Source organism: Aquila chrysaetos, chromosome 10 (genome assembly GCF_900496995.4).
Source record: "Aquila chrysaetos chrysaetos chromosome 10, bAquChr1.4, whole genome shotgun sequence".
Taxonomy (NCBI): Eukaryota; Metazoa; Chordata; class Aves; order Accipitriformes; family Accipitridae; genus Aquila; species Aquila chrysaetos.
The window spans coordinates 30,080,807-30,104,743 of NC_044013.1; the positions used below are offsets into that span (position 1 = coordinate 30,080,807).

At 47.5% G+C, this 23,937-nt stretch overlaps 1 protein-coding gene across 1 annotated transcript; it reads left to right on the forward strand.

Annotated features, from left to right (window-relative positions):
* The first annotated feature begins 293 nt into the window (after positions 1-293).
* On the forward strand, positions 294-21,449 carry STK25 (serine/threonine kinase 25). Its single transcript, XM_030026945.2, has 12 exons — positions 294-499; positions 1,464-1,590; positions 7,994-8,224; positions 9,110-9,166; positions 10,273-10,381; positions 11,679-11,836; positions 12,107-12,292; positions 12,509-12,654; positions 13,558-13,672; positions 13,965-14,036; positions 17,508-17,644; positions 19,211-21,449. The coding sequence occupies exons 2-12, from the start codon at positions 1,540-1,542 to the stop codon at positions 19,248-19,250; spliced, it is 1,302 nt and encodes a 433-aa protein (XP_029882805.1). The 5' UTR covers positions 294-499; positions 1,464-1,539; the 3' UTR covers positions 19,251-21,449.
* The last annotated feature ends 2,488 nt before the right edge of the window (positions 21,450-23,937 follow it).

Sequence of the window (23,937 nt, forward strand, 5' to 3'; positions counted from 1 at the left end):
CCCGCCCGCGGCGCGAGGGCCGCTGGGATGGGTAGTCCTTGCCCCCCCCCCCCCCCCCCCCCCGCGCCGCCCCGCGCCGGAGGACTTTCCGTCCCAGCAGACCCCGCGCTGGCGCCCCGCCCTCCCCTCCCGCCGCGCCCCCGCCCGCGGCCCGCCGGGCTCTGTAGTCCACGGAGGCGTCCCCGCGGCCAGCCGGCACGGCGCGAAAACTACGCCTCCCGGCAGGCAGCGCGGCGCGGCCTCCCCCACGGCTCCCGCCGCGCCGTGTTGTTGCGCCCGGCCCGGCCCTCTCCTCTCCTCTCCTCTCCTCTCCTCTCCTCTCCTCTCCTCTCCTCTCCTCTCCTCTCCTCTCCCGGCGACCCCGCCGCCGCGGCCGAGCTCGGTGTCCCAGGGCAGCCCGGAGCGGCAGCGGCTCCGTGTGCCGGGGCCCGGCCCGGCATGGCACCGCGCTGCCCTTCGCGCGGGGACCGTTGGCCGTAGAGTGAGACGGGCTGACCGGGTAGGTGCGGCGGAGCCTGGGGCCGGGAGGGCCCCCGAGGACCGTGCGGGGAGGGGATCCGCAACAGAGGGGGCCTGAGGGGGCCGTGCGGGGCGGGGGGAACTGTGGAGGGGGGCTGGCGTGGGGCGGCTGTGAGGAGGCCATGATGGGGCGGGGGGCCCTGGAGGGGTGACTGGGAGGAGGGGGGTGGGGGTGAGGTGGGGTGAGGGGTCCCTGAGCGGGGCTGGGGGGATGTGGGGGGAGCCGTGGGGCCACCGTGACGGGCGAACGCTGAGGGTGCCGTGGTGGGGAGCTCTGGGGTAGGGGGCCCTGGAGAGGGCCGGGCCGGGAGTGCCCGGGGCTGGGCTGAGGGGTCGTGCTGGGTTGGGGCTCTTTTCTTGCTGGGGTGAAGGGGAGCCCTGTGGAGAGGGTTGCTGAGGGGCACAGGGTCTGGGGGCAGAGCTGGCGGGGGAATGCCCAGGCATGGTGTGAGGTTGGGGCTCCCTGAGGAGAAAGAGGTGCACTGGGGAGCTGAGGGTTGCAAGTGGGTGTAGTGGGGAGAATGGGAGTGGAGGGGTACCCTCTGTGAGAGGATTACTGGGGAACAGTAGGAGGAAAGGGCTGTCTGAGGATAATGCTGTGGGCTGTGCTGGGGAAGATGCTGGGAGTGGTGATGAGGGGATAGTGCTTTAGGGACAACTATAATACTGGGGAGTATGCTGAGGTGATGGTGGGGAAAATGGTGCCTGAGGCTTTGTCAGTGTATAACATTAAAGTGAGGTTCCTTGATACATCTGAAAGGCATGACTGGAAAGAATTGAGAAATGGGGTTTGCAAGGAGGGGCTGGCATACTTAGAATGGGCTGGTAGGTTCAAGGAGGAGAGAATCAAATCAAGGAGAAGAAAGATGCAGGTAGCTCTTTTGGGGAATGAGCCAGGCTCTGAGAACCTTGAGTTAGAGCTGTTGTGTTCTTGCTTGTTGCAGTTGACCAGTGGATGAGAAAGCATCGCTTTCTTGCTGTGCTACGACGTCCCAACCCTCCCTGATTTTGCAAAAGCGGATGTCTGACCATCCTGTAGGCATGGCTCACTTGAGAGAATTTGCCAGCCAGGTAAGTGGCAATTAAAAATTTGTTTTAAATTCTTGTATCAGGAGCAAACTGTCTTAAGTTTGCTCTTGAAATGAGTTTAAAACAAATCACCAGAAAATCACTTTTTGCCACTCTTTATCTCTCTTGCACATGTCTCAGTTTACTCCTGTTAGCTGATTGATTTGTGTCTTATTCTGTGGTGGCATTGGACTGAGAGTGTTAAGTTGCCAGCGATATAGAAAGGGAATTCTTCACCCAGCATGGTGCCTTTCTCTGAGGTTAACTTTGCTCTTCTTAGGGAGACAGGAATCATTGGCTCGCTGAGTATTTTGGGGAGGGGAAGTCTAGAAATGGGAACAGAAAAGCTGTGTGTGCAGACTGTGCCAGATATACCGTACTGAAGTGTTCATAGCAGTAGCCTGAGAAAAATGGTGCTTGTAACCCAAATGCATAAGAGGTAGTGATATTTAATACTGAACGTTTAACTTTTCTGAGAGAGATATCAGCCTCAGTGGATGTGGTTAAATCCTGTTGTTGTGATGACATTTTCATAAGAGGAATGTGGAAGGATGACGTCATGACTTGGGACTAAAAGCTAAACCACATTAATAGTATTGGCTACAATCTTCTTTCTTCTGAATTTGGTTGTGGCGTGTGTTTGATTATTGGCAGATGTCAATACTGAATGTAGGTCTTGTTAAACCATGTTTTGTGAGAATTTTTGGCATTTTTCTCTTCTGCTCCTAGGTATAGGGTTATAATACTAAAAGCTTTAGTGGTTTGAGATGATGCTTTCTCCAAGCCTTTTCTGATTTAAAATTGATTTGCAATGCTTCTTAGTTTGCATGCTGTCTTTCACATAAACTGTTTCCTCAAAGTGTGTATGAAATTAAATGCAAATACAGTGCCTGAGTGAGTCATAGTATAGGGGGAGAAATGAAAGGAAAAGGAAAAGATACTGTCTGGTTAGGGCTGAGAACTGAGTTCTGTAGCTACAGAGGAGGTTGCTCTGAAGCTTTTTTGTACACAACATTCACTGATGAAGCTTATCAGTGTTCCAGTGGTCTCATCTCTGAATTTATTCTGCAAATGTAAGGCATTCTCAGATTCTGTCATCCCATGACTCTCTGTCTGGTCCTGGAATAGGAAAGCAGTCCGTGTTGTCCATTCCTCAGGGCTCTTCAGAAATCCTTGATGGGACCTCATAATCTATGTAACTGAGGCTTGCAGTAGGAATTGGCTCAGAGTTCTCTTCACCAGAGTTGAGGGAGTGGTGGGAGGTACTGTGAAAATCGAGAGACTAAGACTTGGACTGGGATGTCAGAGGCTTGACTTGTCTTTGATTCCCAGTTCTGTTGCTGATGTGCAGGGTTACCTTAGGCAAATCCCCAGGTTGCTTTACCTCTGTGCCTCCATTTTCCTGCCTCAGCTAGTTGGCTTTCTCTCTTTTCTTGGCTGCTCTTTGCTGTGTACATACAGAACAGTAGGTCTCCGGTCTTTGTTGGGAGCCCTGTCTGCTAGACGATGTATTTGTGTCACTGTGTTTAAAGCTCTGTTCTGAGCTCTGTTTCTAGTTTTGTTGTTCCTTATGTGACCTTGAAGAAGCCATTCAAGTTCTCTGGCTAAGTAATGGTTCACTCCCTTGAAGCAAAAGAATACTATCTGTGGAGCAAGTTGGGAGTTTCAGACAAATTCATGTGTTTCAAAGTGTTGAGCACAAACTTCCCTCTTGTCTGTACTCCAGAAGTTCAAAACTGTCTCAGGTTTAGCAGTTGAAAAGAGCCATGTACAAATTTCGTATAGACAGGGAAGCTTCCACGTTTCCAGATATAAAGCTGATTTCCCCAAAGAGAACATGGTGCCTGCTGCAGATATCTCTGTTGGTGGCCCAGAGGTTAGCGTGTAGCATGCAATGTGCGTAAATGCTGGATGGGAAGTTGGGGAGGAGAGGAGGCAATGAAGGAAAGAAGGTCAGTAGTTGAGGTTTATTAAAACCAACTTCCTCCTTCCACTGTGTTTGGCAGAGGAAAATGATGTTTGTTTGTTTGGCTGGTTGGAAAGTGCTCTAGTCAGAAATAACACTAAATGCTGCTGTAGTTCCATATAAACCTTTGGAGGCTGCCAAACTCCCAGTCAGCTTCAGCTCTCAAACTACTATGTCCATGACAATCTTTTTCTGTTACAGACATCTCCCATACAGAACAGTGATTCTGATACTGAACTGCCCCAGTTCAGGAACTCTCACTTCTAAAAGGTTTAAGTACCTCTCAGTGTTTTATGCAGCAGATGCAGGTGTGACTCTTGATCATGATGCTAAATATGACTCTTTTGAGAGTGAGATCCAGCCGGACACAGCCCAGAGAGAAGACCTTGAGCTGGTTCAAAGGGTATTTGCTTCTGTTCCCAATATGCAGCTTATCTTTCCAGGTAGTAGCTACCCTTTCCAGGGTAGCTATTTACCCTTCTTCTCTAGTCTCTCAAAGGCTGTGGATATCACATCTCTGCAGCTGGAGGTGTCAGACCTGCCAAACCCATTCTTTCCCCATGAAGCAGCTGGTGTTACTGCCAGGCTTGTCTCATAACACACTGCAATTCTTAATTTCTGATGTCTGCAGTGAGTCGCTCTGTTTTAAAACATGGCATCATCAGTTGTGATGGCAAACACTCCCACACCTGTCATGACAGAGCATCCTTCTTTCCTGTGCTGTGAGATTAGATCCTGGAGGGCAAAAGTGGAGCACATTACTCGTAGATTGTCCTCATCCCTCTCATACTTATTCCCTCCCCTTCCTGCGCATACAACCAAGATAGTGCTTTGTGTGCTCTCCCCCCAAAGCCTGTTCATGCCTGACTGAACCATCTCTAGTGTCTGACTGCTCTCAATGGGGAGAAACAGCATGAGGCTTTTTGCTCCAGAACTGCTGTGTAATTGACATTCAGTCAAGCAAAAAGGTACAGTGAGGTGACTATCCCTTAAAGGCTTTACGCATTGTAGTAGAACAAGGAGCAGCAGCTGGTCAGCTAGCTCTTCAGACTCTGGCCTGGAGCTCCATTTTGCAGCCCTGGTGGGTTCTGTGAATGTGGAAGAAAATGGAAAGATACCAAGCTGGTGAGCAGTTGCAAAGTTGACAGGTGCTAATAAGCTTCTTTGGGTTATCTGTGCTCACTTATGCAGGTGTAAAGCATTTCATCTGGATTCTCTTACTTTCTACTTTGCAGCCAGGGTGATTATCTGATAATAAGGCTGGCACTGAGATTAATTTGTGTTTAGAAAAGGGGTAGATTGTGCTTGTTAGACCCTTCATTGCAGTGCTCTGTAGGTGCAAATCTATTGGGGTAGGGGAGAGTCAGGCTACACAGAATGTGTTCTTCTCCTCCCATGCCCCCCACTTGAGCCCCCCGCCCCGAGCGTGGCAGCGTGCTTCTCTTCTGACGGAGCGGTGCACTTGCATAGCTCTCCATTCCTGGCATAACTACATTTGTTCTGCGGTCTGGTGAGTGCTGATGCTTCTATGCCCATCGATCTGAACATTTGCCCATCAGCAGCGAGTTACCATGTGGCAGCTCAAATGGGAACTTTTTTTTAATGGACAAGAGCTTTTGAGCAGATGTCCTGCAGACTAGCATCATTTTATCTATCTTAGTTTGTCATGGGAATTCAGGATTGCTTTCATGAAAATGCCATCTGGCAATGTCTTCTGTGGTGTCCACAACGGTAGTTCACAAGGTGTTCCACTGGGCAGACATTGACCTGCTTGTATTGGGCATGGGCCTGTTTCCTCCTCCCTGTTTACGGGAAGTGAAGAAGTTCATTAGCTTACTCTGGTACTGCAGCAGGTGTCCAGGAGACTGTAACCATGGCTGGAATGACTCTCTGCCACTTTGCCCCATACTCGCTCACTAGGTTCTGGCTGTTGCTGGGTATGACTTGTGTGATTTTTGGCAGCTCTGTCAAGGGATGCGTGTTCTGAGGCCCTCCATAGAGTCATACTCTTGCCCTGTCTCCTGAGAGCTCTGAAGCATTTCCAGGTCAGTTTTGAAGTGACAGGTACTGGGAAGGTAAATCCAGTACCTACAAAGTTCCCTGTTCCAACCTAATGTGATGGGCCTGTCTCTTCCGCCCATCAGAGTTGTATCGTTTTCCTGAGTCCCTTGGGCAAAGTTTCCATGTGCTTGTCAGGAAGGTTTGTCTCCTTCACCGCCCCGACCTGAACTGCTTTGTTCTACAGAAAACGGAATAAACCAACATCGAAATATGGAAGCTTGTTTACGAAGCTGTCTGTGATCACAGAGCCCGATACCTAAAATGGTGGTTGTCCCAAAAGCTGCCTGTAGTAGCTGGTGCCCTTATGTTTGATGTCCTGTTCTTGAAGAATCAGTCCTAATTCTTTGATGTGCCATGCCAGGCTGAGGAGGAGAGCAGTAACTTACACCTTGCCATTTCTTTTCTCATGGAAAAATTACTTACTTGGGAGGGGAGGAAAGTTTTCTTGCAGGGTTGCTTCCTGGCGGGTTTCATGTGGATAGTGTTTCCTTTACCAGCTGAGCCAGGTGCTTCTAGGAGATGATCCTCTTTCTCTCCCTTCTCCCTGATGTGTGGGAGCAGCTGATATGGTGAGTGGCATTATGGTGCAGTAGGTGACTGTGCAAGGTAACATCTGGGCCACCTTGCTGCCCTTCCTGTAGGTTGGTCAAGAAGTGGAAACTGCTCCTGGCCTCCTGTGAGCCTGGACTAGCCAGACTGTTCTCGCTGCGCTGCAGTCGTCATTCTCATGTTGTCTCCTGGCATTTTTCAAGCTCAAAACCTCTTCCTTTCCCCCGCCTCACTCTCTCCAGTCCCTGTTATGTATCTCCAGTTCCTTTCATCTCTGCATATCCCCTCCAGTCTGTTTCCAGTGCATTTGTTCAAAGTACAGCCTGTTTGGGTGTTGCTGTGAATGCACAAGGATATTTGGTTATCCTTCTGTGTCTTGGACTGGAATGCACGTGGAAATCCTGTTGAGTGAGCTGACTGTAAAGCTTACTCTGGGCCTGGCTTACTCCATATAGCGATGCACTGGGCACAGAAGGCAAACAACCTGTAATGACTGGCTGGCTTAATCATTAAGGAGCACCTAGGGCTGCTCAGTGATGGCCTGCTGATAGAACCTGGTGTTGGATGGAAAAATGCAGCTGCCCTGTTCTCAGGTAAAATCTCTACCAGCTCAAGTCCCTTGCAAGGGAGCAGTCCCTCTAGGTGACATTTTGGAGGTGAGACCGAGAAGTTCTGGGTTTGGAAAACTCACTGTAACAGCTTGGCTGCTTCCTGTAGGTCAGGCCATATTTTCCAGATATTTTTTTTTTTTAACTAGACTTATTTTTTTAAAAATGCAGAAAAACTAATCACAACGAGCCTTTTAGTAGCATGAAGCAGAGCAGGACCTCCTGGTCTGCAGCTGGACAGGATGAAATATCATCAGAAAATTATTCTGATTTCTTCCTTTTCTTGTCCGTATTCATCTTAATGAAAAGTTAACTTTGAAGCTGCTGTTAAAGAGTCAGTATTTCTTTGATGATCCTGTTGGTAGCTTCCCAGTTGATGTGCTTATCTAATGAGGGAAATGCTTTTACATCTGGGCGTGCCAGCCAGAGGAGAGGCTGTTCCAGAAAAGCAGGTCTGCGGGTAGAGTGTCCATTCAGCGCTCTCGTCTCCTCTGGGATAGGCAAGTGTCTGGCCTACTTGCTGCTGACCTTCCAAAAGACATGAGGCTCCCTCTGCAAACATCTGAAGAGAGCGGGGCTGGGTGCTGCTTGGAACTCAGGCTGTAGCAGAGAAGACAGCTAATGTGAACTGGTGAATGTGAACATTACTGGAGTATTTCACCCTCTAAACAAGTAGAGAAGGGTGCAAATCTTTCAAATCTTGCCAAGCTTTGAATGCAGGAAGGCAGTCTAGGGAAACATCCTTGTGAACTTCCTATGGCCTCTTGCTTGTGCCCATTTTCTCATCTGGATCTTCAAAAGGCGGCTCGTTCTGGTATGCCTTGCCTGTCTCTATTCAAGTGTGAACAAGTGCTTGCTCATGGAGCTGCTTTGGCACCAGTTTAGTGCCTGCAGTTGAACAGTCCTGTCCCAAGGGTGCTGACACTTTCTGTAGAGATACGTGCTGACATTCTCCTTCTGGGCTTCTCTCCCCTTCTTCCCCTGCTACGGTCTGCAGGGGCGGAAAGCCCACATAAAAGGTTTCTTCAGTTCTTCTAATCTTAGATATATTCTGTGTTAAGCTTCTCAGCATGTGGAGATCTTTTAGGATATGTGAGTTTCAGGTGAATTAAACAACACAGTAGATGCACAGATAGGGAGATGAGCTGTATGGGTATGCATGGCGCTCTGCAGGCTGCCGTGGGACTTCATGGACGTTTCCCATCTCTGCTTTCTGGTTTAGCACTCTAGGGTGGATCCTGAGGAGCTGTTCACCAAGCTGGAGCGGATCGGCAAAGGATCGTTTGGTGAAGTGTATAAAGGGATTGATAACCGCACCAAGGAGGTGGTTGCTATCAAGATCATTGATCTGGAGGAGGCTGAGGATGAAATTGAGGACATCCAGCAGGAGATTACAGTGCTCAGCCAGTGTGATAGTCCCTACATCACCCGGTACTATGGCTCCTACTTGAAGGTAGGACAAGGCCATGGTAATTCTCTTGCCAGCATTTTGGGAATGGGGTGGGCTTCTCTATGGGTGGTGCAGCTGATGGTGGCATACAGCACCGAAAGGTGCCCAATCTGTGAGTGTCTGTGGCAGCAGGAACAGCAGTGGCTCTGCTCACTGTGTTTATGTGGTCTTAATAGGAAGCTGGTTTAGGAATCCCCAATGGAAGCTACTAGTGGTGATGACCAGAAGTGGCCTCTGCATGCTGGCTGCTGGAGGTATATATAACACTGGGTCTGTAGCAAACAGTTCCTGAGCTCTTCGGATCCTGATTATTCCTTGCATATTTTTCCAAAGGCTGTAATGCATTTTCTCAGCCTTCTACTGAAAACACCAAGCAAGCTCTAGTTTCTTGGATCTGCTGCTTATCTCCTACCAGGACCCTGTGAACCTCAGTCTGGAATTCTCTGAGGAGTAAGAGAGTGTCTTGCTGATCGTACCCTTCAAGCTGGCAGTCCTGTTAATGAGATCAAAGGCTGCAAAGCTCCCTTGTCATTGTCAAGAGGGAGATGTGCTAGATCTGTTGCAGTGATGTTAAATGGCTCCAACTTGAGAATATGCTTATCTCTGTGGGCTGTGTAGTCTGGTGCCTGCAGGGCCGCTAAGCTTGCTCAGATAAAACTGCAGACTGAGAGAAAGAAATGTACTGGGGGCAGGTCCACTGCTATAATGCTGTGTCAGCAGGAAAGAGGGATTTGGGAGCTCCCTTCTTAAGCCTCTGAAAGCTGTGGTGTGCAGCATATCTTAGATTGTGTACAGGACTACTCATGTGTCTTGCTGCCTCTGGGGTGTTTCACTTTTCTGCCTGCTTTTTTTACTGTCTTTCCTCTTGATTTGTGCTCTTGCTTGCAGGGCACTAAGCTGTGGATAATCATGGAGTACCTAGGAGGAGGTTCAGCCCTGGATTTGGTAAGTATGTGGTAAGCTCTGGACCATGACAAACATTGGCTGGAGCCTTAGTTTGTGAAATGCCCATAAGCTGGACACTCACTTGCCACACACCATCTTTTTGACAGCCCTGTGCCTGAAGGGTAGGCAGTGCAGAACAGACATGCTGGTTATGCATATCCCAGGACAGAGGAAATGTTTGCACAGAGCTCAGCTGTCAAAGCACTGTTCTCCAGCGTGCTCTGCTCTTTACAATGGGAAGAGCCAGCAAACTGAAATGTGACAGCAGCCAGTTGATTTTGAGCGGTGTAAATCCATACTTCACCTAATAAGAGTTCATGGTATTGTTCAGTGTTTGCATAGCATCAAGCTCAGCAGGGACCTGGTCTATGATCAGGATTCCCAGGTGTTCGATAATACAAATTACATCTAACAAGTTACCCCAGATTTTAAGGGAATACAAATGCAGAATAAACACATGGACAAAGTTCTGCCATGCTGTATTCTGTCACAGGATTTTGCTTTTCTCCTTAGGACAATAAAGCCTGTTTTTCCAGAGCAGTAACTAAGGTCATGTAGTGAAAACTGCTGAGCCTGCACTGACTTGAAGGAAGGGTGTATCGGGGGGGCTGTCATCAGCAGAAGTCATCTTAGTGTCAGAACCTCAATTATTGCACTGAGAAGGCAGGACTTGTTTAGAGGAGAACTGATGGAAAGGAGAAGAGCTTTGATACAATACTCCATAGCCAGAGGGTAGAAGTTGTCTCTAGGCTGTTGCAGTGGCTGAAATTCAGTTCTTGCATGCTAGCAGAGAGACTTGAACAAGAGAAGCTGTTAGGATGTTCTGTTCACCAATGTATTTCCAGGCCAAAGCGAGAGATGAGCATCCTGCTGTTTGTCTGGGAAGCCTTTACCAGACTAACAGAAAATCCCCCAAAGATTTTTCCATTTAATGTTGCCAGGTGCAAAGTCCAGCATTCTGCTTGCAGGTCGTGCACCAGGCATGCAGTAGGTGTTTCCTGCTGAATATGACCTGCTTGGCCAAGGTTTCCAAGTAACAAACTGAGAGGCTGGAAAGTCCAAAGCATCAGTCACCCTCCTTTAAGTCATCTTTTGCCCTTTATCAGCTGAAGCCGGGACCCCTCGAGGAGACTTACATAGCTACTATCCTAAGAGAAATCCTAAAGGGTTTGGATTATCTACACTCTGAGAGGAAGATCCACAGAGACATCAAAGGTAAGAGGGGAGAGCTCAGCTCTCTTTCTTGTAAGGGATGTTATTAACATAAGATTTAGAAGTATTATACAGCAATAATCTGAGAAGTTTCAAAGACTGTTTCTCAGTGCTGCTTTTCCTGTTGGGTTGCTTGTTTCTGAATCTGGTGCTTATCATTTTATTGCAAGTCACGTTTTTCATGTCTTTAGGGTTTAGAGTAACAGTAAGGATCTGTAGCTCTTCTCTGGCATTTGTAGTTTGGACAGGCAGGGGGCTAAAGCAAAGGAGTCAATGAAAGGCATGCTCAAATATTAGCCGACTCTCAGTTATGTCTGACATTTGCTTTACTGCTGGACCCCAAGGTGTGTGTATGCTGGTTATCATGGTTATAACTTATTGTGAAGGTGAGCTGTCCTCATGCAGGGTTCACAGCCCTAGAAAATCAGGGCAGCTTGTGTCAGCTTATCCTGTTACTGATTTTTATAGTCATTGGCCGTATGCAGTGTAGAGAGACCTGGCATCTGCCTCCCAATGAGCAGTCTCACACCAAGCACAGAGCATCAAAGGTGAGGGGTGAGGAGGGTGAGCAGCAGGAGGGTGAGAGGACAGTGCTGTGGAGACGTGGCCAGTGTTGGATGCTAACTGCTCTGACCCTCTGCAGGAGGGGATGTGAGCAAGCAGAGCAGAGAAACCTCATGCAGGTAGATACACAACAGAATCTTTTCTACATATGTGAGACTACACATTTCTAGGGCTGCAAGCTGTGCAGGACTGTTGGCCACCAGCAGAGTTGGGAAATGCTGAAAGTTTGTAGGTAGGGTCTCTCTCAGAATGAAAAGTCCTACAAAAAACAACCCCATGGCCCAAAACATGAGCAATGTTGCTCTCTTAAGCTGAGTGAGTGGGAAGCAGTACAAGACCAGGATTTGTGAGCTCTTTAGAAGGATCTGCTACTTAACCTGTGCTGAATGCTACTCTGAAAAAAAATCAAGACCATTTGAGGTATCTTGGGCCATGTTGCCCTCTCTTCTTTGTGTGGCCAGGAATCACATCTAGTTGATTGTGTGGCCCTTCACATCTCCTCCTTGCTACTCCCCTAGAAATATTCCCCTTCGGATCCAGCCAAGTGGAGGAACTTGTTCCGTGTTACCCAGCAGAGGTCAGAGCATGAGAATGAGTCTGAGGCTGGAAATCCGAGCTGAGCATTTTCACTGGGGCAAAGGAGGATGTCACAGGAGGTCCATTCTCATTATTCAGTTCTGTGTGTGCTGGAGATGATTCAGAAACCAGTGGACTTAATGCTTATTTGTGTGAACAGCTGCCAACGTGCTGCTTTCGGAACAAGGAGATGTGAAACTGGCTGACTTTGGAGTGGCTGGACAGTTGACAGACACACAAATCAAGAGAAACACCTTTGTCGGGACTCCGTTCTGGATGGCACCAGAGGTCATCAAACAGTCTGCTTATGACTTCAAGGTGAGCTGGGAGCAGGAGGATCGCTACTTGGTGCTACTATATATGAGATGGTGCTAGGGTTAATACAGGGATTGGAAGTGCTGCTTATTGCAAGAATGATACTTTCCTGTTATGGTTCAGGGTCTGTTGGAGAAGTTTGTCTATTAGACATGAAACACCCTATCTGATTTTATGTGATCAGCCCTTTGGCTGTGCTAAAGTTGTATGCTTCCATGTTGCAGAATTGCTCCTTGCTGTTCCGTGCTGTCACTGTTCTTGCTCTTTTTTCAGGCAGACATCTGGTCCCTTGGAATTACAGCCATTGAACTAGCAAAAGGAGAGCCTCCAAATTCTGACTTGCATCCTATGAGGGTTCTCTTCCTGATCCCCAAAAATAACCCTCCAACACTTGAGGGTCACCACAGCAAGCCCTTCAAGGAATTTGTGGAAGCCTGCCTCAATAAGGATCCTAGATTTGTGAGTATTGCTGTCCACCTGTGGATTTGGGTAAAGTATTGCAGAGGTCAAAGATTTATTTAGCAGGAAGACCTTTTGGTGCAAGGCTCCTGGAGAGGAAGAAGTACTGAGCTTGCCGAATGGACGGGCAAGCCTGGCAAGAATTGAAGTCCATGCACTTGTGTGTTTAGTATACGGAGATGGTTAGATGTAGCATGCTTTCCTTATTTGCTCCAGAGGCCAACGGCTAAAGAATTGCTAAAGCACAAGTTCATCACACGTTACACCAAGAAAACCTCATTCCTAATGGAGCTGATAGATCGATTCAAGCGCTGGAAGTCGGAGGGCCATGGAGAAGATTCCAGTTCTGGTGATTCTGATATGTACGTACATGTTCTGCATGGAGGGGTGCCTCTGCTGTACCCTGCATGCCCTGGGGTGGCCTACTGCAAACAGCTCAGGTCTTTTCACCACCTTGGTTGGAGACCTTAAAGTAGCTCAGGGAGACCTGTGAGCACCTGTTTGTGGGAGCAGGTGACTGCTGCCTGAAGAAACAGGCTGTTACTTCCTGTTCAGTGGGACCTGGTACTCTATTCTAGTCTTACCCTGTGGAGCCTCTTTGTTGAGTGTAAGGAATCAGAAGTACTAACAAGAAATGTCTAGTCTGTGTGTAACTAGTAAAACAAGGCTCTTGTTGCCTTTATTTTATGCACATTCAGTTAAATGCAAGAGCTACAGGCTTCAGTAACTGTGGCAGCAGCTGTGTATGTGTGTTTGTGTATTCATGGGTAGAGAGCTTTGGTACTGATGTGGAGGATAATGAGCCTATGAGCCTTGGGTGAGGAAAGAGCGCTTTGTTGCCAGGCTGGTGTCACAGAGCTTCTCTTCACCTGTAGTGGCAGCGACTCAAGTGACCAATGATTCTAGGAGGTTGGCTTGCAATATCTAAGCCTGGCCCCTCAAATTGTGCGCTTGGATTGTCTTCAAAGTCTCCTAAATTTAACTAGCACTTGAAACTGTCTTCAAGCTGGCTAGAGCAGAAAGGTGGTTGTGGTGATTCGGAAACGTGATGTAGTACTTAGCTCAGATCTCTGTGGTGCTGTATATGGGCTGTAGAGACTGAAGCGGTTTCTCTTTAGGATTTTTACTGGGATAGGGAAATGCCTGTGCCCTGTGGTGATATGACAATCAGGTGGGGGAGAGCTTGTGACTATCGGAATGCATGGGTAAAACTCCCAGTGTATGGAGCTGAGGCTTTGTCTTGACCTTCCCCTTTTCATTTGCAGTGATGGAGACACAGAGGATGGAGACCAGGGTCCAATCTGGACGTTCCCACCAACTATTCGACCCAACTCCTTGAGCAAGCTGCACAAAGGAATGGCTCTTCATGGTTCCCAGAAGGTCTGTTTGCTATCTGTTCTTTCAGAGGTGGACTGAACTAATGCAAGTGAGGGCCTTGGGGAAGCTACCAGTCACTTGTGTTCTGTCTAAAAATTTACTTCAGTCTGGTATCAAGGGTTAGTGCCCCAGAGTTGCCTCTTCCGCATCATCAGGGTCCTGCAATCTGTGGTTTTCGTGAGACCTGGTGAGGGGACTGCCATCGAAGTGCTGTGAATTTACCAAAGGCTTAGTAGTTTATGTGCCCTGGGAGCCTTTGCCTATGCTTGTAACTTCTTTCCATGTTGCTTTCTAGCCGACTGAGCCCATCAAGAGGCAGCCACGGTCACAGTGTCTCTCCACGCTTGTTCACCCAGTTTTTGGGGAGGTGAGTAGAACCTTCTTGGTGTCTGTGGTGGCTGGAGATGAAGTGGAAAGCGAGCATGTCCCTGGAGTGTCCTCTCCAATACACTTGTGTTCCTAGAAGCATAGCATTACTATGTTGTCTTCTGGTGAGGATAAGGTAGAGGAGTACCTGTTTCTTATCCGCGTCTTAGGCTTACTAATGCCTGGGTAACTCTGGAGTCTGATGTCCCTGGCCGCCGTGGCTGAAGTTCAGCTCCTTTTAGGGCAGGCAGGTATTTGAGCTTGCATGTTGCTGTGCATGTTCCCTGCCCTCCTGCTATATGCTGCTGTCCACAGCAGAGTCACTGAGGGAAATGGGGGTGGATTAGAGCAGGAGCTGGCTTTGCCAGTTACTAGGCTGCCTTCTTGATTTATACACACCTGCTATTGCTAGCATGCCGAGGCCAAGGAGTTGCCACAATATGGCCTGTGGAAGGTAGACAGAGAAAATGCGTTTGGAAAATCCACCCTGTTTCCCTGCCTTGTGTTCTGGGTGGGGATGCAGAGTTGAAGTAAAAGCTACCATTAATGATGGGATAGTGTCTGTATTAGCGGAGAGCTGAATTGTCTTTCCAGCTTGGTGATGTTTTAAGGGAGGAGAAGAGGATGATAATAATAAGGGGGCTGCTGGCTAGGGGCTTCAGTTGCTGTTTCCAGGAGGAGTATAGGAAAGGTGGTTCTGCTTCAGAAGAAATCACTTAGACGCTGCATGGCAGGGTTCTTTTCTTGGGTTGCTGGTCACAGAGACTGTTTCTCTCATCCTGATGACTTGCTCTTTTCTGGATCTTGATGTTGTTCCAGGGGTGGCCCAGCAGAGCGCTGTGCTTTTTCAGGGATAGTCTCTGGGCTTAAATCTCTTTTCTCGGGTCTAGTGCTATGTGGAAAGAGGGTTTGCTGCAGGGCAGGAAGCAGAAGTCATTCTGAAAAGCAGGCTCTTGAGACAGCACCGCTTTGGAAATTGAGAGGTTTAGCTAACCGGCTTCTTCTGTACTCCGCTGGGCTTGGCTTTCCAGAGGTCAGAGCATGATGCAGAGCGTCTGGGTCTTGTAGGCCTAGACCTGTGAGAGAAAAATGGATAAAAATAATGTTGGTTTCTGAGGCAGGCAGTTTGTTTGTGCAGCGTAATCACTGACATCTGGTTCTCAGTCCTTTCTGTTTAGGGGCCTTCTGGGGGACGGGGTGGTCAGAGCTGCGAGTTCTCCAAACCAATGGGTACATCTTTGTGCTTCTCTTTACCAACCTTGCTGCACCAGTTCCAGGCAGAAAGTGGCTTCCTGGATCTTTCATTTCTGCTAGTTTGACTCCCTTGCCCCAGATTTGCTGATCCTCCTTTCCTTTGCTTAGACTTCCCTGCTGGCTCTGCCCATCCCACTCAGTGAAATCAGGTGCAGGAAAGGTTCTGGGCAGTCTCTGAAATAACCTGGCTTCTGTGTGCAGTAGTAGGGGGCTGGAAGAAAACTTTTCTCCAAGTAGGAAATCTGCTTCACTGCTGGTTGCACGCATTGTTCTTTTCAGTTCTAGTTTCCTACCAACAGCAGACTTTCTCCTTCTCACCATTGTATTATTGCCTCTTAGACCTGCTAGGTTTTGATCACCTCTTTCCATAAAAGGGCTGAAGCTGGGCTTTGTGAATTGAAATCTTACTGAGATGCTGTTCATAATCTTTAATATGTCTTCCCTGCATGTGAATTATTGGATGTTAATATTGAAAATGACCCATGGTGGGTCATTAACACAGATGTGGGCAACGGCAGATCTGGAAACCTGTCTGCCCTTTCTGGGGCAGGGAGGAAAGGTAAGGTATTTGGGCCTGGAGGGCCAAGCAGTAAAATAAAAGCCAACCTGTAAGTCTTTGCGTGGTACAGCTCTCTAACCCCCTGCTAACCTACAGAAAACTCTTCTGCAGTGGAAAGTGGCAGGGTAACACAGACTGCTCACATCACAGGCTGCTGGGCAAGCTAAAGGTCAGTGGCTTGGCATCAAAGACTGATGATAAACTGGCAACTTACCTGCAGGACAGACCTTGTGTCTCATTTTGCTCTGAGGCAGGCAGTCTTTGATTGGGTAGATGTCAAATCAAATCCTTGGCTTTAGCATTACAACTGTTTTTGGCCTAAGAAGTCTGTATCCTTGATGTGTAACGGAGTTGCCCTCTGTGCCCCCTGCCACTTCTGAATGAGCAGAGGCATGTGTGAGTTGCTGCCACAGCTGAGGCTTTGTGTTAGTGAGCAATTACCCCGCTGAAGAGGCAGCAGCTCTTTTTGGCTAGGAACCGTTTTGTTTCCAGCGGGGGACTTAGAGCACTGGGATGGCTGCAGCTGGGGATTAGCATTCATATTGTCCTGCTTTCTGGACCATGGAGAAAAGGTGAGCTCCAACAACAGGAAAGGCTGATCCTAGAATTGCAGGCAAAGAACTGTGAGGCTTATGTAAAGCCCTTTAATCAGCGTAGTCTAATGGGAGCTTAATTGAACTGGACAGTGGTTAGCTGGCAGACATTGCTTGTTCAACAAAAGGTTTTGATTTTTGTTCAGCTCAATGTGTAATGACATGCACTAGGGAAGGGCCTGCTGCATGAGCTGCTTGTGAGAAGGGAGGTGGGGAAATGCTGCAGAGGATGCGACTGTGGGTTTTCCAATGACAGACTCCTTCAGGCCTCAGCATCAGTGACCTGTAAAGGAGTTCCTTAATGACAGAGGTGTAGCTATTTCAAATTAACAACTGGAACCATGTGCAAGTAGACCTGTGGTTGGAGAGGCCCAGTCAGAGTGCGCTAACCATGATGGATGTGAACTGAGGCTTTTCATCTAGGGCAGATGCTGCACATGGAGGTCTTGGTGCGTGGGCTTCATTCCCCTGCTCCCTTGGGGAAAGCTCGCTCTTGGGGAGGAGTGTTGGAGACCAAGTGGCTCAGGATCCATAGCGTGGCAGTAGTCTGCCTTGGCCTCCCAGTCACTAGAAGCTACTCAAGACTTTTTTGTGGTTATTAAAAGTGGTGGTGACTAACTCCTGGTGTTACGATATTTTTCTGCCCTACCTGTCTGCAAGCCTTTGTGTGCCTCTGGGTGCTAAGCTGTTGTTAGCAGCAAGGGTGACTGTACTGGTTCAGATACCGCTGGAGTTCCTTGTCCTGTTACTGCTTATGGGTTTTCAGGGCTGTTGCTCCATTTCTAATATCATTTAGTTTGTTTAGGAGTACATCAGGGCCTGTTTGTTAAGGACTTCAGTTGCTATCAGAACCTGGAGGAAAGTTGCCACAGACAGCTGACATTGGACTTCTGTCTTCCTGACCTATGAAAAGAGCCCTTTTTCATTTTTTTTTAAGAATGTTTGCCCTCCTGCACCCTTGTGGAGTCATACTAAAAGGGAAAAGGACTTAATGTCTGTACTGCACTGCTTGACCAGTGCTTTCTGCAATGAGATAAGTAACTAATGTGCTGTTTCTGGGTTGCAGCTTAAAGATAAGCACAAGCAGACTGGAGGCAATGTGGGAGCTATGGAGGAGCTGGAGAATGCCTTTAGCTTGGCTGAGGAGTCCTGCCCAGGCATCTCTGACAAACTGATAGCACACATGGTAGAGCGGGTACAAAGGTGAGTGTCCTCTAGAGCGTGAGCTGGGCTGGAGCTGGCAGTGAACTGAACCATTGTCATACTCCATCGCTATGGTAAAGGTTGGTGCTGAGCAGTCAAGACACCCAACAAGCGAATATTGATGACAGCTGACCTGATGGTCCCTTAAGTCACTTCTTTTAACTGCTTTTCATTTAATGGAATTGGTTCTTCCTGCCTCAGAAGTCCTTTCTCACACTGAAAAAGTTTCTGTAGTGTAGATGAATGTTGCAGAGCACGGAAAGATGCTGCTATTCACCTTCATCTTGCTTAGATATATATAGATATATGATGTCCTGCTGGTCCCATTACCCAGGTAGTGAGGACTATGCAAAATGTCATTGGGATTGCTTCTGGAATAGTGAGTATCTGTTTCATCGCAAGGAACGTGCTTTACAGCACTACCCGCAGCCAGTCACTCTGATTGCCCAGCTTCAGGCAGCAGGAAAGTGTATTTTTCCTGAAGTGAAGTCTCGTAGAATTAAGTTCTTTGCTGCTCAGCAGGTGCTGCGTCAAATTTGCCTCCACTACTGGCACCAAGTTCAGTCACATCCATGTGTTGCAGGCAACAGTGTCAGATCCTGATCACAGGTTTATCAGGCTTTATTTAACATTAATTTTGCTTTTCTCCCTTTCACAGCAGGCTGTCCTAAATCTCGCCCTTTCCTCACCAGCTGAGAAACATTAACATTTGGCCCCTCACTGGTTAGAAGGCTGGAAGTATTTTGCTATACATGTGACCAAAGGAGCCATTCTGTGCTCAGGGTTACAGTCTTTACACCCTTGAACTTGGGCTTTCTAAGCATTTATTTCTGATGGGTATAAGCTGTCATAGTTTGTGCCTTGTAGCTCAAGTATCCATTGGATGCTGTCAAAGAAAAGCCTTAGATATTAAGGACCAAAAATACTGGCCATCCTTGAGGGCTTCTGTTACTAAGTCATTCAAGCTTTCAAGCAAATATGCTATCGGCCTGTTTGTTTAGATTCCCACATCTAATCATCACTTAAAGCCAGAAAGAGAATACTCTTATCTCTTCTGGCAGACCCACAGAGGTGACAGAAAGTGTCCTGGGGATGCCTGCAAAAACTTTAGCCTCTAGCTGAGCAGGAGGTACTTGCAGCTGGGTGACATCAGGGCAGGTGTTTCAGTATCATTCACTTCTATTAGCCTAGAAATGGCACTACTGGACGGTGCATAAGTGCAAGATGCAGGGGTTTTTTTTAGAGGTTTGCAAAACCTCACAGACCCTGCTTAGTTTCTTACTGTAAAACACTAGCACTCAAAATTTCTTACTAGCCTAAAATTGAATCTTAAAAGCCTGAAAAAAGTGCCACCTTGGCTTTTTGTTAAATTGCTGGTTTTTTCTTTCAAGAGTTCTTTATCTAGAAAACTGACAGTGGCAATGGGGGTGGGGACAAACACATCCACACTTACTTACCTCTTCAGCTGCAGACAGGCTGCGTGGCGCAGTGTGTGTGGGCTGTCTTCCAGGTGAGGGCTTGAAATGGATAGTAGTGACCAGTTTCACCCGTTATTCTTTCTTGCAGGTTTTCACACAGTCGGAACCACCTGACCTCTGCCCGCTGACGCCAACATTTCCTGCTGCTGTTTTGAGGGGGGAAGGATTTTTTCCAGCTTCATACGAACTACATCTCTAATCCAGACTACCATCTGCTGTTGGATGTAACATTGTGTTACGGACTCCAGGACATTTCAGAGCCTCCATATTACACATGTTTCCATGATAACCCAGGGTGGGGTTTGCAATGCAAGTACAATTTAGACCTTTTGCAGAACCCAAGATGGGTGGTCTAATTGTTTTTACAATGTAATCAATGCAGTTTTTAATTGTTTCCCTATGGATGTATCCATTTCAGCTTGGTTTGATTCACAGCTTGGTACTGGTAAATGCCTGGCTACTGGAAAAGAGGGAGATTCTCTTCCATTGAGATATGTTTCAAAGGTGAGCCTGATGGGTTTAGCCTCCTGCCCTTCCTAAAGAAGTGTTTGTGAGCAGTAAGTAACGTGTGAGTGCAGGTATGTTTGCAAGCTCTCCATGCATTACGGCCTCTGGGAAAGTGAGAGCAGGTCTCCAGTTGTTCTGGAGGATTCCTTCAACTCCTTCACACACTAGTAACGAAAAGCTTTCCAGTATAGCAGCAGCTGAGCGAGTAAGCTGCTGCTCTTTCCCAGCTTGTCATTTCACAGTAGGATGGGTTTGCTGACTGTACTTTTTTTTTTTTTTGGCTCTGGGACATCAGTTTGTATTAGGCCTTGGTTCATCTAATTCAGGCAACAGCAGAACTTGCCTTGGGTCTCGAGGGACTGGAAGGCAAAGTGGTTACATTTGGTTTGGGAGCTGGTGGAGTTCCTTTCTGTGGTGCTTTCTGCAACTGAAGCAACTAGATACACAGGTTTGGCAGTTCTAGTCTCTAAGCCAAGCAAAGCAGACACTTACTGTGTGTGCTCAAATGTTGCTGAAGGATTAAAAAAAGGGGGTGGGGGGAACACAACAGCCAAAGGCGCTGACGGGGCTTCAGTGCAAAAGGCAGATTGACGTTGTGCAGCAGTTCTTGAGGCAAGAAACCTGTCGTCTACAGAAAGGTATAAGTTGGATGGCTAGCAGCAATGGTAGCTGTGTGGTGTTGTGGCTGGGGGTTTGCAAAAGCTGCTCTAGGCCTCCATCCCCTTCTTCTCAGCTTTCCCTTTCTGGCTCTTCTTTCAGCCTGGAATCTCAACTCACTGAAGCCAGGGCTCTGCTCCAATTGATGAGCTGTGGTGGTGTTTGCTAGCAGAGAAATTAAAGCATCTACTGCCATAGTGGCTGCTTAAGGTATCCCAGTGGAGCCATCCCCAACTAACTTTGCTTTCTGTATAATACTAGTTTATAAAGCAAATCTTTAATTCAGGTAAATGCACAGATCTTAAATCTATACTTTAAAGGTCTACAAAAATAGACTTAGGAAAATAACTTCTGGATAGCTAGTTGCTTAGAGATTGGCTCTCTAACTGTAAAGATATTCCTATTAAGTCAGCAAGACCTTCACTATCCAGATCTTTCTGTCTGGGTGTTTGTGTGTGAATGATGTGACTCACCCCAAAGCCACTGAGAACAAAAGCTGTAGCTGTTCAGCATTTTTTTTTTTTTTTTTTTTTTTTTTTTTTTTAAAGATGGGCCACTTAGTAGCAAGGCTTGATTTTTGGTACTTTGATTCAGACCTGCAGATTTTAAGTGCTAGGCTAAAAGTAGCTCAAAAGGACCATACATTCCCTCCTCCCGGTGTGCAGTGTTCACTGTAGCTTATAACTATCCTTTACTGTTCCTCTCTGATGGATAAATACAGGCTCAGCAAACACTATGAACTTGTCCGGTAGAGAAGAGGTGCTGCTGTTTGATCTTGCTGGAGATCTGCTGCAGAGCGGCATTTATCTGTGGTGAGAGCCATGTCAGAGCCTGCATTTATGAAGAACAAACCCATTTTTTTTCCTCAGGAGAAGGGAGTTAACATATAGACAGGAAACTTACTGAGGTGGAGGGCAGAGGCTGCAGTCCAGCAGAAAGGCAGCTGAAGGGCTCCTGCTGCTTTTAAAGTTGCTGTTCATGACAGTAGCAAATTGTGTCAATAAGGTACCTTGTGTTATTATTACTCGCACTGCAGTGTAATGAGTAAACTTTTTAAAGAAAACAATCCCCACAAACTTTGTCCAGTATTCAAAGAAACAATGGTTTTAGTTTTTAAAAACATTGAAAGGGATCTGCCACTTTCAATAAAGTAACAAAACAAATGAGGCTGGTGTAACTTTGTATTATGAGGGAAAAACTATTTGTTCAAACTGCTTTTCTCTGCATTCTCCTTAGTCTTCCCCTGCATCTTCCTGCCTCACATACAGTTAACAGTGACCCGTGAGCCAGACCCAGTGTTAAGTACTTTTGGTGCACAGAGGGAATACAGTGAAAGTTACTCCTTTAGCTATTGCACACCAGTGTTAAGGGAAGCACACACTGTTTGCAAAAGGGTAGCAGTGCTCTGGAGAATGCTTCAGTGTGGTCTCTGCTGGAGCCTGTTTATTGGTCTGGTGACAGACTGTGGTGATGGTGCAGCCTTTCTCATCTGCAGCTGAAGTGGGGAAAGGGTAGTTTTAGTGCAGCACTTTGGGGATGAGCACGCAGAGATATGCAGATGGGTACAGCTTGTATTCTGTGGGGGTGACTGAAAGTCTGCCTTCTAAAATGAAAGCTCTGACAATTAATGTTCCCCCAACTGTCAGACTCTCTAAACCTTTACAACGAAGCACGCACTTACTTACTTAACTTCACTGCGTGTGAGCCGTGCTCCACTTGCACCCGAGTGGTTTGAGTACAGCTGGACGCTGACCACCTTGTGTACATGCATGTTGCTGACACTTCAGCAGAGATAAAGCTCTGGTGATATAGCCAATATGAAAGAGGGAGGTGAATTACCCACTGTAACAGGAGTCACTCTTGTAACTGGGGGAGACAAAGGGAGCAGTTGCCAGAACAGCTCTGGTAAGTTGCATTAAACACATGGTAGGAACTACTGCAAAAACTTCTCTGGTTTCTGAAGCAGTGAAGCAGGACTCTGTTACACTCAGTGAAGGACAGCCAGCCAGCCAGCCCACCCTGCAGGAAGCAGGGAACACTGGTAGCATTTACCAGAAAGGATGGCTTTTTGAAATGAAATGAGACCATGGATATTAAGCCATGAGGTCCCAAGAGCATGCATTCATCTCCTCCCTTAACAAACATCCTGCTAGCAAGAAACCAATGAGTAAGGAGCAGCTGTATTCTGTTCTTTCCTAGTGCTCTTTAAGGAAACTCCTCATGATTGTAGCAAAGACAAAAATACTCCTGCAGGGTTCTGGTAAAATTAAAATACTACATGGTATTGCACAGAAGAACTGCTATGACACTGAAATCCTCATCCATCTGAAAGCTTGCCAAGGTAAGAAGTAAGCAGTTTTGCCAGGAATAGTGAAGTTTCTGGCTTTTGGAGCCTGTGCTCCTGCATTTTAAATGGTATTCTCCACCCGAGAAGGGACTTTTGTTGCCTGCTGACCTTGGTTTCTGGTCAGCTAGCACCAGAGGCTCCTCTTTCAGGGACCACACCTCAGCCACTGTAGATAGCACACGCATCCTCAAGACAGGCAATATTGAGCTGCAGGTTAACACACATAAGCAACTTGAGGATCATCTACTCAATTGCCCAAAAATCTTAAGGAAGGACTTCTGCTCACTGCATCTCTCCTGCAACAGGAGTTGTAACAGTACTATTCTGCTACATGGACATGATGGGAGGATAAACAGAGCATAGGTGTTCAAACAGTCTGTGGATTAGCCATGTAAGTACCTAACAGTCATGTACCAACACCTTTAGGGTGTGTCCTTCCACTGTGTTCTTTGATCATTTTTCTCAATGTCTGAAGTTGTTTCCTTGTGTTCCAGGCTAAAGCAGTGTTCCCTATGATACGAGACGGAAAAACAAGTGTGGGGGGAAGAGACTTGGCTGGAACCTGCAAGGGAGTGTACAAAAGCCAAGCCTCCATGGTGCTTGCTGAGGGTGAGGCCATCTTGTACAGTTCCTTCCATCTACCTGTAACACCTGGTACATTTCAGTCTGATCTTTCATGCATGGTGCTAGGGAGACTGACAGCTGATTTATCGAGGTAGCTTAGACAAAGTCTAGCTGATGTTAAGCAAGTAAGCTACCTCTGTCAGCTAGTTAAAAGAAAAAAAAAATTTAAAGCACCAGGGCCAAATACCAGGCTATTTCACCCTCGGGCAGAAAACACTGCACCCTCTCTTGCACTGCACTCACAGAAACACATCTCTCCTGCTCTTCTACCCTTGTCTCTTCTGGCAATTAGCCAGGCCTTGCTTTCATAACACACACGCCAGAGCATGTGCACTGCCCTTCAACACAGCTTGCTTTTGGGGACCGCAGGGCCTCTGCCCCAAGCCTGTGACACAGCTGCGCAGGCCCCAGCCTGTGCCGCAGAGGGTGCTCTGTCCCCTGTACAAGACTTTGCATTTATCCTCACTGAATTTCAGGTGGTGTTTGTCAATCCCTTCCTCCTGCCCTGCCCTGGAGCTGCCCCCCCAGCCAGGTGGCACTTACAGGCTCCATAAAGGCAGCTCTGACACCTCCTCCACATCATTCTGACTTGGTGCTGTCTCTCTGCTGCGGATGGAGCAGAACTTGATGCTGGGTGAGCCGAGAACCACAGTCTTGGAAAACTACTGCATAACTTGAAC